Here is a 15,282-nt window from a genome sequence, read left to right as displayed (position 1 = left end):
GATGATAACATCGTTCATCTGGGTGTACTGCTCCAAATCCGCCACTCTGTTCTCCAGGTACGCCAGCCGCCGATCCTTCTCGGCGTTCTGGATGCGGAGAGCCTTAACTTCCTCGACCAGGTCCAGGATGGCTTTCTGCTGCAGTTTGACAGTAGAAATCTCCTCTGTCATAAACTCCAGCGACTTCTTAATATCGTCTCCTTCCTCGGCTGACAGAACTTTTTTCGGGCCCATGCTGAGAGACGCTCTTGTAGCTTTGCCGTGACGACCGGCTAGCTAGTTGATGCTAGCGTCCTTCCTCGCACTCCTTGAGGGTGCATGGGAGTTTGCCCAACCAGTCTACATGTGTTTTGTGGACTTGGAGAAGGCATTCGACCGTGTCCCTCGGGGTGTCCTGTGGGAGGTGTTGCGGGAATATGGGGTGTCTGGCCCATTGCTACGGGCCATTCGATCCCTATACAACCGTTGCAAGAGCTTGGTTCGCATTGCCGGCAATAAGTCGGACTCGTTCCTGGTGGGTGATGGGCTTCGCCAGGGCTGCCCTTTGTCTCCGGTTCTGTTCATAATTTTTATGGACAGGATTTCTAGGCGCAGCCAAGTGGCGGAGGGCTTTCGCTTTGGTGGCCTCAGAATCTCATCTCTGATTTTTGCAGATGATGTGGTTCTGTTGGCTTCATCGGGTGAAGGCCTCCAGCTCGCACTGGAACGGTTCGCAGCAGAGTGTGAAGCAGCGGGAATGAGGATCAGCACCTCCAAATCTGAGGCCATGGTTCTCAGCCGGAAAAGGGTGGAGTGCCCACTCCGGGTTGAGTTCCTGCCCCAAGTGGAGGAGTTCAAGTATCTCGGGGTCTTGTTTGCGAGTGATGGGAGAAGGGAGCCGGAGATCGACAGACGGATTGGGGCTGCAGCTGCAGTAATGCGGACGTTGCACCGGTCTGTCGTGGTGAAGAGGGAGCTGAGTGTAAAAGCGAAGCTCTCAATTTACCGGTCGATCTACGTCCCTACCCTCACCTATGGCCACGAGCTGTGGGTAGTGACCGAAAGAACGAGATCGCGGATACAAGCGGCAGAAATGAGCTTCCTCCGAAGGGTGGCTGGCCTCTCCCTTAGAGATAGGGTGAGAAGGTCGGCCATCCGGGAGGGGCTCAGAGTAGAGCAGCTGCTGCTCCACATTGAAAGGAGCCAGCTGAGGTGGTTCGGGCATCTGACAAGGATGCCCCCTGGGCGCCTCCTGGGTAAGGTGTTCCAGGCATGTCCCACCGGGAGGAGGCCCCGGGGCAGACCCAGGACACGCTGGAGAGATTATATCTCTCGGCTGGCCTGGGAACGCCTTGGTATTCCCCCGGACAAGCTGGAGGAGGTGGCTGGGGAGAGGGAGGTCTGGGCCTCTTTGCTTAGGCTGCTGCCACCGCGACCCGACCCCGGACAAAGCGGATGACGATGGATGGATGGATGGATAAAATTGTATTCTCAGGTGTATAGCCCGTCCAAGAAGATTTGGTTAGTCAAATTCTAATAATTAATTAACCTCTAATTTGGCACCAAAAGAAGGCATGTGCAGCTGTGAATTTTAGATGTACAATTTATTTAGCTCTCTAAAAAACCTTGTTTTTCTACCAAACAAAGTCATATCTGGCACCAAAAACCACATGGCAGCCACCTAAAATGCTAAGCTTAAAAATCTGTAGCCTTGAAACCAATGGGTGGCATAATGGTGGCTCGGCTGTCTCTATTATATAGAGTCTGGGTTTCATATATAAACTTCAGAAAATGCCAGACAATAATATCTGCTAATGTCATAACCTTCACGGCTGCAGTGCATGTGTGGAACATGCTGTGGATTTGATCTGAAATCTGTGACCCACACTGGGACACACTCATACTTTACTACAGCAAAGTGAGAAGTTAAACCACCAAAGATCAATAAAAACATTATTTTTAATAAACCAATAAAATAGTTTAATAAACAATTTAATTAGTTAGTCTTGAAACACCTGATCAAGTCTTAAACATCAACTGTAAAAGATTAAAGCGTAACAGGCAGCGCAGCTGAAACTCTAATATCACTTTTAATTGGGTGATTAACCTGCGGGTGTGTCAACAAAAAGAGGTGACTGAAGCGGAACATAAGTTTGGGGCATCTAAATGTTAGCGCGTGTGAGTGAGTGCGACTTTGTGGGTGTGGATACACATGACTGGGCCACTGCTTTCGCTCATGAAACAGTTTAAAGTGGATCACTCATTATCAGGAAATGTCCACAAAGTGGTCACAGGAAAAGGAGTTTCTGCATGTCTGTGTCCACTTATGCGCACGTGTTTGAGTGAAATATGCACTCGAGATATCTTTAATCCATATTATTTGTTTCTTAGCTCAAAGTCGTTTATACAGAGACAAACACAGAGTGCATGTTGATGTTAGTATTCATGTATAATGTTTAAACCAAAGAGCATGGGGGTCTGATTGTTGACGTAAGCCCTGCTATGAGTATGATCTCGGGCCACGGTGACTAAGAGGATGGCGGTTTATAGTCAGTGATGACATCACGATACTCACCAGCACCATTTCCTCCCTACTACAGAGAACAGATCACACTCCCAGCTAATCTATCAGTCTTTCACACTGACAATTTAAAAGGTTAGCGTAGTCATGATGGAGATGGCGGTGAAACCAAATACTTACAAATATCCCGTAACAGAATCAAAATGGACCCCTCCCTCATTCCACAGCAGTTTTCCAAAATGTTCAGATACTGCAGAGAGCACAAAAACAGACACTCGACACCTCAGTGACAAGAACCAGGGAGCAGAATGCAACGCAAGTTTACACAGGCAAGAATTCATTACTCTGTCCTTTTTATGAATGTTTTCTTCTTTATCGTTCTATAAAAACTACTTTCCGTCCATTAAGTACATTATCTTTATAAGAGATCAGACATATAAGCACCAATCTTTTTCAAAAGGCTCTCAGGCCCTTTTGCAAACGTACAAATCACAATTTTGGTAGTAAAAGCAGATTTCTTTCTTTCTTTTAAACAAATCATTTTACAGCACTTTGCTGCTGGTAACTTGTGTCAAGCCTGACAAAAAAGGATGGTGCAGTTTTGCGCTCCATCTGCTTAGTTTTTTCGACCATCTGGGATGCTTTGAAATTTTTATGACACTGCGGTTTGCAATGGTTGGCATTTTCCTCTTCTGCTGGCCTCGGGGTGAACACTCAGTTGTTTTCAAATTAAAAACTGCACCAGATTTATCCCACAGAATGAAGAGCAAACAGCTGAGTAACTGTTGGTCCAAATAAATCAGACTTAAAACAGAAAAAAAAAACCCAAAAACATACATGTACAGTAATTGTTACATTTGCCATTTTAAATTTGTGCTACTAGCATTATTTCTAAACTTGATACATACATGTGACTCAAAAGATTTCAAAAGACAAGCATATATTTCCTCATGTTAAGAATGAGAAAAAATATTACCAACCTAAGATAACCATTCACAGTTATTTAATTTTATTAAAATGTAGGTTTACGGGCTCAAATCCAGTGACCTAAACCACATCAAATCAAGTAATATGAAACAGAAAGTACAACCCATTTGAGTTCCAAGGTTTTATCTAAAGAAAATATGTAAATACAACCTGAGATGAACAACACATAACATATACTAAGTCTTCATTTATTTAACAAACACTAAACTGAAGAACCAGTGTGTGGAAAACTAAGTACACCCCATGACTGAAATCACTGTTTTCTGTATGACTTTATTGGTCTCTTAGATTGTTGTGGAGGAAATCTGCCCTGCTTTCCTTAAAGATTTTGCTTTAGTACATTGAGGTTTTCAAACATTTGCTCTCTGCTCTCTGAAAGTTGCACCACTTCAATCAGGTTGAGATCTGGACTTTGACTGGGCCATTTGCAAACCTTGATTCTTTTCTTTTATAGCCACTCTGTTTTAGATTTGCTGCTAGGCTTTGGATCATTTCTGTCAGAAAGTTGGCTTCCCATTTGATTGTTGAATTATCTGGTATACAGAGGGCTTCCTTGTAAACTTAGTGACTGCAAGTGCTCGGGTTCCACAGTAGCAAAACCAGCTAAAATGATCACCACTCTTGCTACATTCTCTTTACACATACAACTTCGACATTTCTACTAATAAATGACAGGATGTAATTCAGTAATGTGCAATAGTCTTGAGCCAACCCTCGTTCCTTGAAATTTTGCTTCCAAGGAATCAGACTTGTCCTCTTGGCTTTCGTAGTCTTTCACAGTTTCACTATGGACACTGGTAACTTTTTGATGCCTCATCAATCTAGCACTTGTACCTGACATCTTAACAGTGACCTATAATCCATTCAATGTCAGCCTGTGTTATGTCTACACATAGAAAACTTTGTCAATCAAAATGCATGCACTTATTACTAGCAGGTATTGCATAAACACGTATGTTGAAGCATAAATGTAGTCATACCAAATATTGACTTTCAGGCTTGTTAGAGTTGTAAAAACTATTTTTTTTTTACCTTTTTTACTGCATTTCAGTGTATGTCTGTACATAACACTGGTGGTTCAGGCTTTTGCACAGTACTGTGTGAGATGTGTTGTTGTTCATCTGAACTTTAAGACCCACTAAGGACCAGATGACTCAGATTATATCCTGACGTGTAAAACCTTAGGCCTGAAAGTGGCTGTACTTCCTTTTACACATGACTGTATATGCATATACACACGCAAACATAACCGGCTTTTACCTTTCTCAGATCTCCACCCTGACAGTACTCCATGGCCAGCAACGGCAGATCATTGGTGGCCACCAGTTTCTGCATTCCTTGAGGAACTTCTCGGGCAGCAACCACATTGACATGATCCAACCTAAGTGAGAAAAACTAATTAGAAGAACTGTACAATGTATTATAGCAATATAATTCATTATCATTTTAACCACAAGAAATCATCTTTTGCTAAAATGTTCCTGAAACCGATCTGATGACAAAAGAAAATGACAAATCAGAGAAGGGCAACTGATCTTCCCAAGGGGGTTTCATGAGAAATTGGGAGTGCTGTGGAGGGTGGCACCAATAAGGTAAACTCAATTCTGCTCATTATTAATGCTATCTCTTTAGAAACTGTCACTGGTAAAAGGGGATATTAGAATTAAGCTATAATAAAATGCTAAACTTTTAATCACTATTTAATCAACAATCTCAAAAACACTTGTGAAAAAAGTTTCAGCAAACATTGAAAGATTTAACTCTGTACTAAGTGCTATTTCCATTTTGCTTCCAGTTGAATTAATGGATTTGCAGTTTTTCATTTCTTTTTCCATGTTTGGTGACATAAATCTAGTGGTTTGGTTTTGGTTAAGTGCGTTAAAGTCGGGTTCAGTGTCTGAGTAAATGGCTTCAATTCTGCATTTGAGAGCTCCGGAACATCCTTCCCTTTCCTCATACGAAACTCTCATTTCTGCTTTCAGTTTTTCCCCCTGCACAACGCAAAAACACCTGGGTACATATTAGTCTTTATCTTGCATCCACTTCCAAAGCCTAACATTTTTCCCCATCAGACTTGGACAGCCATTGGCAGCCATTTCAGCCCAGCCTATTCAAGCATGCAGTTAACTTCATGAATAAACTCCCTGTCTTGCGTCACTGCACCAATAATATCCAGTAAGAACCAAGCAAATACACAGAGATTAATCTTGAATTACGCTCCAATGTTTCAACTGACTGCACTGATTAATTTCCAGGTTCTTGGCAGCTATTTCTAAGGAAGTTACGCATTGTGATATCTAAAAAAAATACAATTTGTTGTTTCTGCATTTTTTTTGCCTGGGAACTGCTCTTTTACCATATCCTGTCTTACATAGAAAACATTCGCCTCCACCTTTTTCCACATTAGACACAAAAATATTCTCCACAGGCTGGGATTATGATTGCTTTTGATTGTAGACACAGTTCTGTGAGGACAACAAGTGCGCTTGGATCCTTGTAAACTGTAGTTCAGCATCTGTGTGGACAAGTCTCACAAACTTCTGCATGAAGTGCTGTGTTTAACCTATGATGACAAAATGTACCTCACTCAGACCCAGTTGGACCTTGGAAGTAGAACACACCACAACTCTTATATCACTTAATATATAACACAAAACATGATGCAATTGCTGATACATGAGTACTCTAAATTTCATATATGCAAACAATGCTTTTGTAATTTCATATAACTGACTGAGATAGATACTGTACTATTTACTCTTTGATTCTTTTCTATGTTTTTTGTATGAATTGCAGTGAAGACGCCTGGCATCAGAGTTACTCTACGCTACCATATGTTGTGCTGTTCTTCATTTAAACTTTATTAGAAAAATGTTTAAAACTTGGCTTGCATTAAAAATAACAAAACTGTTTATATCACACAATCTCTGGATCATTAAAAGTCTTACTTTTTGATCTGATTCAATTTCCTCCTTTGCCATTTCTGAAGCTTTGTGGTTTCATAATGTGTCACTGAAACAATGTGTTTCAGATTGCCTCTGACTCAAGTATTCATTACATATAAAAAGCAAAGGAGAGTGTAAAGATAACAGACTCCAACTGATATCAGACTGACCAAGAAAATGATGTACTGCATGTAATCCGTGTTGTAGGAACTCGAATAGCAGAAGACTGATAGCAATCACTGAAATAATAAATGACTGTTATTATGAGTCCTCACACGTATGCAAGTGTTCAGTTAAAGCAATAAATAATCAAACAAAACGAAATACATTCAGCTGTATAGTTATATTTCTTTAATATAGGATGTTTTCTGCTTCTGGGAATACAAGGATTCATATGAAGTCCTTCAAGCTTCAATCCTTGGATCATTTCTGCTTTTAATTTATGTTACCATTAGGCCATCTATTTAACATCTTCAAAGGCATCTCCTATCATTGCTATGCTGATGACACACAGCTATACTTTTCTGTCAAGGCTAACAATCTCAGCAGCCTCTCCTACCTCAGCTTTACTGTCACTAAAGACTGAGTGTCTTCAGCTGTGACAAAGCCGAGGTTCTTGTGTTCAGCTTCTCTTATGTGGTCAGTCATTATACTAGCCTCCTCACCAGCAATATCGAATAAGCATCTAAGAATCTTGGTATTATTTTTAACCAGCATCTCCAAGCTCATCCAGTCTTGTTTCTTTAAACTAAGAAACATCACAAAAAAGTACATGCTTTAATGTTCTCCCAACTCATTTACTGTCACTGACTCTTCACTTTTGTTAGGCTGCTAACAAAAACAAGCCAGTGGTCACATCACCTCTACTCTTACTTGTCTTCAATGGCTTCCAGCTGAAATTAGAAATAATTTTAAAATTGTATTAATAACATAAATCCACATGGCCAAGCTCCTGCACAGATAGCAGACATCATGAGAATTTATTCCAGCAGACAACCTCTTCATTCTTCTAAGCTAGAGGGGTCCACACTTTTGAAGTTGTCGTACCAAAACTTTGTAACAGCCTGCGTCAGCCTGAATCAGCAGTTTGTTTTAAACAGCTGCTGAAGACTCATTTTATAGCTTAGCTTTTCTGTAATCTTTAATCCCTTACTTCTGGCTGTAGAGTGTGTATGACTGAATGTAAGAACGTACGTTTGATTGTGTGTCTGTCAGCTGGGGCAAGTGAACTTATGTTTAATGTATAGTTTTATCCAAACTGTAAGGCACAGTTTTTGGGGGTTATTTTTAAAGCTATACAAATAAAGCTATTATTATTATTATTATTATAACATATGAACTGGAAACTGTTGAATTTGAGAAAACGTTTAGAAAAAAAAATACACAATGCGAGAAAGAGTGGGATGAAGCCTGCATGAGATTTTGGAAATGTTTTTTTTCCTTGGTTTTAAAAAGACATTCTGCATTTGCAAAAGCAACAGAATACCAGATGTATAAACACATTATAACTCAAAAACAAAGTGATGTGTCTTTCAGTAGATGTTCGTGTGCAAATCTGTGTTAAGTAGCTGTAATAATATAATGGTAGGTTGCCATGTCCCCTACCCAGTGTTTTTTTCCCCAAGTTGAGCGTGGGAGCACGGAAGGGTTGCGGTTGTGACCGAGTCTGTCTGAAAACAACACGCTTGTTAAAGTAAGACAAGGGGGGGAGGTTTTATGCGTGTGTTTGCACTACCAAATGACAAAAAGCACATGCACTTCACATCTCAAAACATAATCAAACCCTGCATAAACTGGCATCCAGGGACCTGACACCAAAACCGAAGCCATTAACAGAATGGCTTCTGGTGTGGAAAGAGAATGACTGCCAAAGCAGAGCAAAATGAGGAGGTGGCACCTAGGACGTCAGAAATAACCAAAGTCACCAAAATAACTCACTTTCATGCTGTTCTAATTATCTAATGTGTGATTTTTACTATTTCAGGGCACAAAATTGGTTTTTATATTTTGAGAAACTTGTTAAACAGATGGGTACATAAAAGTCAAATGTCAAACTCATAAGCACCCAGTTTGTCATGGAATGTACCAAAGTGAGTCACGGCAACATGTCAGACTGAACCAGGCTAACATGCCAAAAACGGCCTTAAACCAACGCAGCAAACTGTTTCAGTTTGCACGGGAAAATCACCAATTTCTTAAAAACTGATGTGTCACAAACTGAGATGCATCACTGTGGAAAAAGAGACTTTTTCTTGAAGCTTCCTTGACAGTTTGCTGCTCATTCTGCACACAAGTGCAAGTCAGACTGGGACTTCCAAAAGCAATGGTGGGGAAAAAAAACTGTAGTTGCAAGGGAACAGGTGACTGACCACATTTTAAATGAGTTATAGTTTCTGTATAGGACTTGGATGGAGTTATAATACTGATAATCACTCAACATAATCTCAAATGCAGCTTCTGACCTTTTCATGATCTGGATCTCCAGACACCATCTCTCCTTGTTTCTGTCACTCAGCTCTTGCCGACATTGCTTTATAGCAATCTGCTCCTCTGTGTCCTGAAAACAGACAGACACAAAGTCAGACTTCCATCATTTCAGAGGACATTACACTGAAAAGCTGTTTTCACACATGAACTTTAGCCTTTTATTTGTCTACACAATATCCAATAGAGGTTCTCAATTCATTTGAGATGTTAAACAATCTCTGCAGTGCCTCAACATTCGCTAACCTGGCAGTAACCTTGCCAAAAGACAGTATTTCCCATAATAGCAATGAGGCTGACTCAGATAGTTTCCTGCTTTGTGCTGCAAGTCAGAGACAGCAACTGCAGACAATGTCTCAACCTGATTCTCCTGAAATGTTCAGAGTTCATATGTCGGGGACAAAAAGCTTAAGGAAAAGAAAAAAAAGAAAGGGCGGTTAGGACAGAAAAGAAGGAAAGAGAAAAGAGTAACAAAAGCAAAATAAATTATAAATACATCAGGATAATACATTAAACCTACAAAGTCTGAACCATTAAACCTGAAACTAAAGTCCAACTAGAGTGTTTATTGAACCTAACAAATTTAAAAAATACATTTAATATCAAGTTGGATACATGAGTTTTAATTCATATAATTTATATCCACTTGTATTATTTACTCCATCCAGCTTTTCTTGCAATTGATATAATAATATGATGCTGTTGGGATTAGATTTAAAAAATAAAAATCACAATAATGATGTAGGAGCCTCAAAAACTCATGTATCAAATATAATACACATGGCATTACAGAGTTAAAGTGGACATACAAATAAAAGACAGAAAAAAGCTTCATCTGAAGTGTGAATCATGCAAAGCTGCTCTAGTGGAAATGAGCGTAACGATCCTTTGTGCGATCTTCAATGTTAATTATATATTTTACCATGACTACTTTGTATTCAAGAAACAGAGTGGTCAGACATTCCTACTTTATGATAAACAGAAAAAAAATGAGGGGAAATGGGGTAAAAGAATCACAAATTGGCCATAGGTATGGATGCCCACCGTCAGCTGGGCCTAGCCTGCCTGTGAGCCTGGTTGGATAACCAGTTAAACAATAGATGGATGGACTGGACTAAAACAATGGAAAAATACACAACTATCATTACAACTTTGCAAACCACAGAGCAGACACTATATTAAATCACTTCCCTAAAAATGATGAGAAACAACTTCTTCCTACCTGTTTCTCATGAAGGCGTTTCACTTCCCATATGAGCTATTATTAGCCAACAGTATTGTCGCCAATGCAGGAAGACATAACCTTTCCTGCAGAAGAAGTTGAATCATCACAACGGCAGTACCACGAGAGTCCTCAATCATTCTCCCTCCTAAAGGTCAATTTGCAGTGGCACCGATGATTAGCACTGTGATTACAATGCTAAACTTCTTTTTTTGAATGCTTCACTGATTATTGTAAACAGCAATGGAAGTAAATCATACAAATACGTTTATGGAAGACACACGCACTGGCCCCTCTGTTAGATACTCCTGTTCAGCACCTTATTTATGCAAATATCCAGTAAGCCAATTACATGGCAGCACCCTAATGTATTTAGGCATGTAGACGTGGTCAAGGTGAACTTCTGAAGTTCAAATGGAGCATCAGAATGAGAAAGAAAGGCGATTTAAGTGACTTTGTCGTGACTTATTTGTCATGGGAAAGTCTGAGTATTTCAGGAAGTGCTGATCTACTTGAATTTTCCCACTTTCCAGAGAACAAGAACAAATATCCAGTGAGCAGCAGTTTTCTGGTCAAAATTCTTAGTTAATGTGATGTTGAGGAGACAGAACAGGGCTCTAGACTAACTTTTTGCCACGGTTTAACTGGTGTTTCAACCGCATTGCTTAACACAGCAGTTTTACATATGCACTTTTTTGGAGGGGGGGGGGGGGGAATTGCTGTCCATACAGACAATACTGATTTGTAAATGTTTAACTAACAATCTTGTGCTTAAAGTGCTTTGGCACTCTTTGGCAATATTGTAGACAATGTTAAACCTGCACTTTCAAACGTACACATGGACTACACGAATATCTGGACCACGACCAATCAGAGAGGGCCCGCCCCTGACTATTTTTGATTGGTTTAGACCACAATAGAGGCATAATGTGTGTCTGCTGTTGACCACACGGAGACTTTCAGAGTTGCGGAGTATTTCTTTTTCTTTTGTTAGTCGAACAGTTGGTCGCACCGGTGCGACCTAAGATTTTTTTTTAGTCGCACCATTGAAAAATTTGGCCGCATTTGCGACCATATTGGTTACACTCTAGAGCCCTACAGAAATAACTAGTCATCATAGACAAGATATGCAGAAGAGCATCTCTAAAAGCAGCACATCACAGCCTCCACATCACCTTTCAGATGAGACGGAATGGAACGTGGATCGTGGATGTGCAGCCAAAAAAATCTGCAGGAACTGCATGATGCCATCATGTCAACACAGACTAAAAAGAGGAATGTTTCCGGCACCTTGTTGAATCTATGCCGCGAAGAGATAAAACATTTCTGAAGGCAAAATTGGGTCCAAGCCAGAGCTAGCAAGGTGCAACTGATAAAGAGGCCAATGAGTGTATATTATTAAATACACATTTTGCAAAATACAGGTGCAGCTTCAGGAAAACAATTATAAAAGCCTGAATTACAGCCACCAACAGAGAATTGGACAGCTCTTTATTTAATGAATGAGAAGTGCTGAAATCTTTCATAATGAAACCACAACAGAAATGATTTTAACTCTCCTTTGTGGATTGTAGTCACATGAAAAACTGAAGGGGAAATGGGGTAAAAGAATCACAAATTGGCCATAGGTATGGATGCCCACTGTCAGCTGGTGCTAGCCTGCCTGTGAGCCTGGTTGGATAACCAGTTAAACAATAGATGGATGGACTGGACTAAAACAATGGAAAAATACACAACTATCATTACACCTTTGCAAACCACAGAGCAGACACTATATTAAATCACTTCCTGGCTCAAAGCCAGCTTTAAAAATGCAACGATATTAAATGTGAGTCATACAACAGCACAGCTAAAGTACAATTTTAAAGATAGGAAAAGGAAGAGCCACTAATCGGGTGTTGTCAGGTTCCCAGAGTGCCCTCTTGTTCAGTGATGTAACTTTCAAATGGTTTCATCCCGTGACTTAAGAGTGACATCATTACAATAGACACTATTTCACATGGGCTGAGTGCACAAAGAAGAGCTTCCTGGAGTGAACAAAACCCATGAAGGTGAAATCCCAAATGCTCTTTTGTTCAGTTCAAAGACCTTCATTCTTTTCATCAGACCCATATTTTATAAATAACACTTTCTGAGCTTCCATTAGTCATAATCTTTCTCCAGGTTGTCCTTAGCACATGTCAGTCTGGCTTGAAGATGACAAATTGAGTTTGTCGCGGTCTACAGCCTCACAGTCAATTCCTGTGCAGTGTTCTACTGATTATCTTCTTCCAGACGATAATTCCTGAGCTGGCGAAGTCATTCAGGAGTGTCTTCACAGTTGTTCTGGGGTCTTTGGAGACATCTCTCACTCAGTTTCTTTCCAGAATTGTTGAAACCTTATACTTCCAACCTCTGTCAGGCTTGTTCTGAACTGTTTGGTCTCGTTAAATTTTGGGAAAATACTTCTAACTCCAGTTATTTAAACTTGGGAACGCTGTGATAGCTTTGTGTATCTATCTCCTGCTTTGTGAGCATCACCAATTCTTATGATGATGACTGATTACATTTGTTTTTGGCAGGATGCTTTCCAAAGTGACAGCTTAAACCCGTGCTGACGTTTTGATATTGTGTGTAAATTGAACATTACAAAGTTAAAGCACCACAGTGCACAACGCTGGTTTGTGCTATGGCTTGCTAAAACATTTTTCAGGGTGGTAATCATGACCATAATAAATTAGTTTTTTTATGAAATAATAGTTCTTGTGTTCAAATAGAAATAAATTATGATTTCTAAAGAAAACTAGCAAGTTTAGAAAATCCCTTACTCTTTTAAAAAGTAAAAAGCTTTGAATTTCATAGGGGACCTAATATTTTTATCCTCAAGAGTTCTGTAGTATCAAAATAATCCAGTGAGAGTTGTTTATACATTCTTTCACGCAATTCCACGAGTGTGATCTTAGTGAAATACAAACAGACATTAGCTAAAAGATGAGTTTAATTTGTACCCTACAGCTAATCCACCTCCACGGTCATTATACTGTTTACATGAGCTTTCGCTGTAGGAGGAACAAGGAAGCTTTGCCTCAGCAGGTTGAGGAAGTTTTCCTCATCTTAAATCTTTACTAAACACAAAGAGGGAAACACACAAGTGAACTTTCATTTCTGATTCCATTTTAAAATGACTATTTCCCTCTAAACAAAACCTTAACTTTAAAATTTGATCAGCAGAGGTAAGAGCCGATGGCTTCCCAGAAACTTCAGCAGGACATGTATAATTATCTTGTCAGTGTAATAGTTTGTTATTCAAACATCCTCTTTCCTGTCTATTATGTCCTAAAGATATAAGATTCTCAAAGATGTAACAGTATGCTAGAAGTATGTGGAGTGAATACCTTGTTTTGCCATCTTGTGACATTTCCAAAGCCCCCGGTGCCGAGCCGCTCCTTCAGCTCCCAGGGCCCACAGCTCTGCGGCTGCTGCAGGGGGACTCGATTCATGACCTCCTCACCTACACCTAAAACAACAAAATAGTGGATCCGTCATGACCCATTACTAAGGCTAAAGTGTTACGTTTGGCCTGAAAAATGTCATGGGAGTATGCATTTGTCTGAGCACGCAACCAGTACTCAAGCAAATAATTAACTGCTTCGTCTCGAACAAATGCCTAAAAAAAGCCTTGTTTGAAGCTTCTCAGCTCTGAGACCTACAGTGTTTTCTGGTTTGTACAGGAACCTTTTATATTTATACCTTTATACCTTTTAAAACTGATAATAGGTGCATTGTTTAAGTGAAACATGCAAACACATATAGAGATACAAAATAACATAACAGTTTGTACGATTCTGACAAGCTTGAAAGTATCTCGACCGATGGCTTCCTATCTTGTGTTTTTCTACCCAGATCTGCCTTTCCAGCATTAGCAGTGTTTGGGAGTACTGAAAAAAATGAAGCCATAGACAATTAGATTCTTTCCAGATGGTACAGTGTGATGGATCAAAGTCTGACAGTACTTGTCTGTGTTCATAATTCCATTAAATGCAGCCCAGAACCATGACTGACTCTCCACCGTGCTTTATAGATGGCTGTAGACACTCTATATGATGACTGGAACCAGAATTTTCAGATCTGGTTCATCACTCCATTGGAGCTGTTGCCACTGACTTTCAGTTCAGTTCTTGTGTTGGCATACCTCAGCCTTTTCTCCCCATTTCCCTTCCTTAAGAATAGCCACGCTTCCACTGAGACCATTTCTGATGAGGGTTCAGTGAACAGTAGATGGATCAACTGAAGGTCAGAATGCATCTCGCAGCTTCTGTGTCAGGTCTTTGCTGGAATATTACCCATTTCTAAAAACACGAGTTTTAGTCGTGCCACTTCATCTTTTGTCTTCCACTTGTCCAGTTTCCTCAAACGCACTGCACACTATGCCAGAATATGCCAACCTTTTGACTGATAGGTGTTTGGGAATCACTCAGTTGATGCAAAAACATTATATAAACATTTTATCTCCATCATTTATGCCCTTGTTTTTGTTTTGTTTTGTTTGTAAATTCATCTAAAGGAATGGGAACAAATGTGTTTTTGCAAAAGACCTTTAGCGTCTGAATATACTATTTTAAGCTAGTTCTTTGCTATGTTATATGTAAACAAAACACTGGCTCATTTTTGGGTTAGGTGCCTTTTTGAATGATTCATAGGTCACTGTTAAGTGGCTTAACAAACCAAACATTCCCCTGAAAATGATCAGGTACAAGGACTAGACTAAAAATGAGAGAAAAAGCAGCGAATGTCCAAAGAGTAAGAGTAAAATGTCCAAGAGTAAAACATTAATTTGGTAAAATGAGTAACTTGCCTATTGGTCAGGGACAGTAAGAAAAGAAATGCTGTGTTTGTCCTGTAGGTGATAACATATGTATACAGAAACAGAAACAACAGTGTTGGTGGCTTCTAAACAGCAAAAAAGTAACAAAAAGCTGTATGAATTCCCATAAGCTAATTAACCTATTATAAAAAATGAAAAACAAAATCTCATTGGGAACTTGTTGTATTGTCAGTATTGTTATAAATGTGACTGCAGGGGTCTGATGGATGAAATAAAAGCTCTCCAAACTGTGAAACTACATAAACACTGAGTTTATGTTTTACAGCAGCTGCAATAAAAC

General features: G+C 39.8%; 1 protein-coding gene across 2 annotated transcripts in view; it reads right to left on the bottom strand.

Annotated features, from left to right (window-relative positions):
* The window catches only part of ikbkb (inhibitor of nuclear factor kappa B kinase subunit beta), a 37,997-nt gene that overhangs the window by 22,148 nt on the left and 567 nt on the right, over positions 1–15,282 (bottom strand). Inside the window, exons 1-5 of one of the 2 annotated variants that reach the window (XM_026187512.1) lie at positions 13,513–13,560; positions 10,139–10,224; positions 8,895–8,989; positions 4,748–4,868; positions 2,681–2,750 (exon numbers count right to left, since the gene is read on the bottom strand). In XM_026187512.1, the coding sequence (XP_026043297.1) occupies positions 2,681–2,750; positions 4,748–4,868; positions 8,895–8,902 (199 nt within the window). In that variant the 5' untranslated portion in view covers positions 8,903–8,989; positions 10,139–10,224; positions 13,513–13,560. Of the gene's footprint in view, positions 1–2,680; positions 2,751–4,747; positions 4,869–8,894; positions 8,990–10,138; positions 10,225–13,512; positions 13,635–15,282 lie in introns of those variants that run through there. The other variant, XM_026187511.1, reaches the window with a different exon arrangement.

Source organism: Astatotilapia calliptera, chromosome 12, assembly GCF_900246225.1.
Source record: "Astatotilapia calliptera chromosome 12, fAstCal1.2, whole genome shotgun sequence".
Classification (NCBI taxonomy): Eukaryota; Metazoa; Chordata; class Actinopteri; order Cichliformes; family Cichlidae; genus Astatotilapia; species Astatotilapia calliptera.
This window is presented reverse-complemented; position numbering and strand designations above follow the sequence as displayed.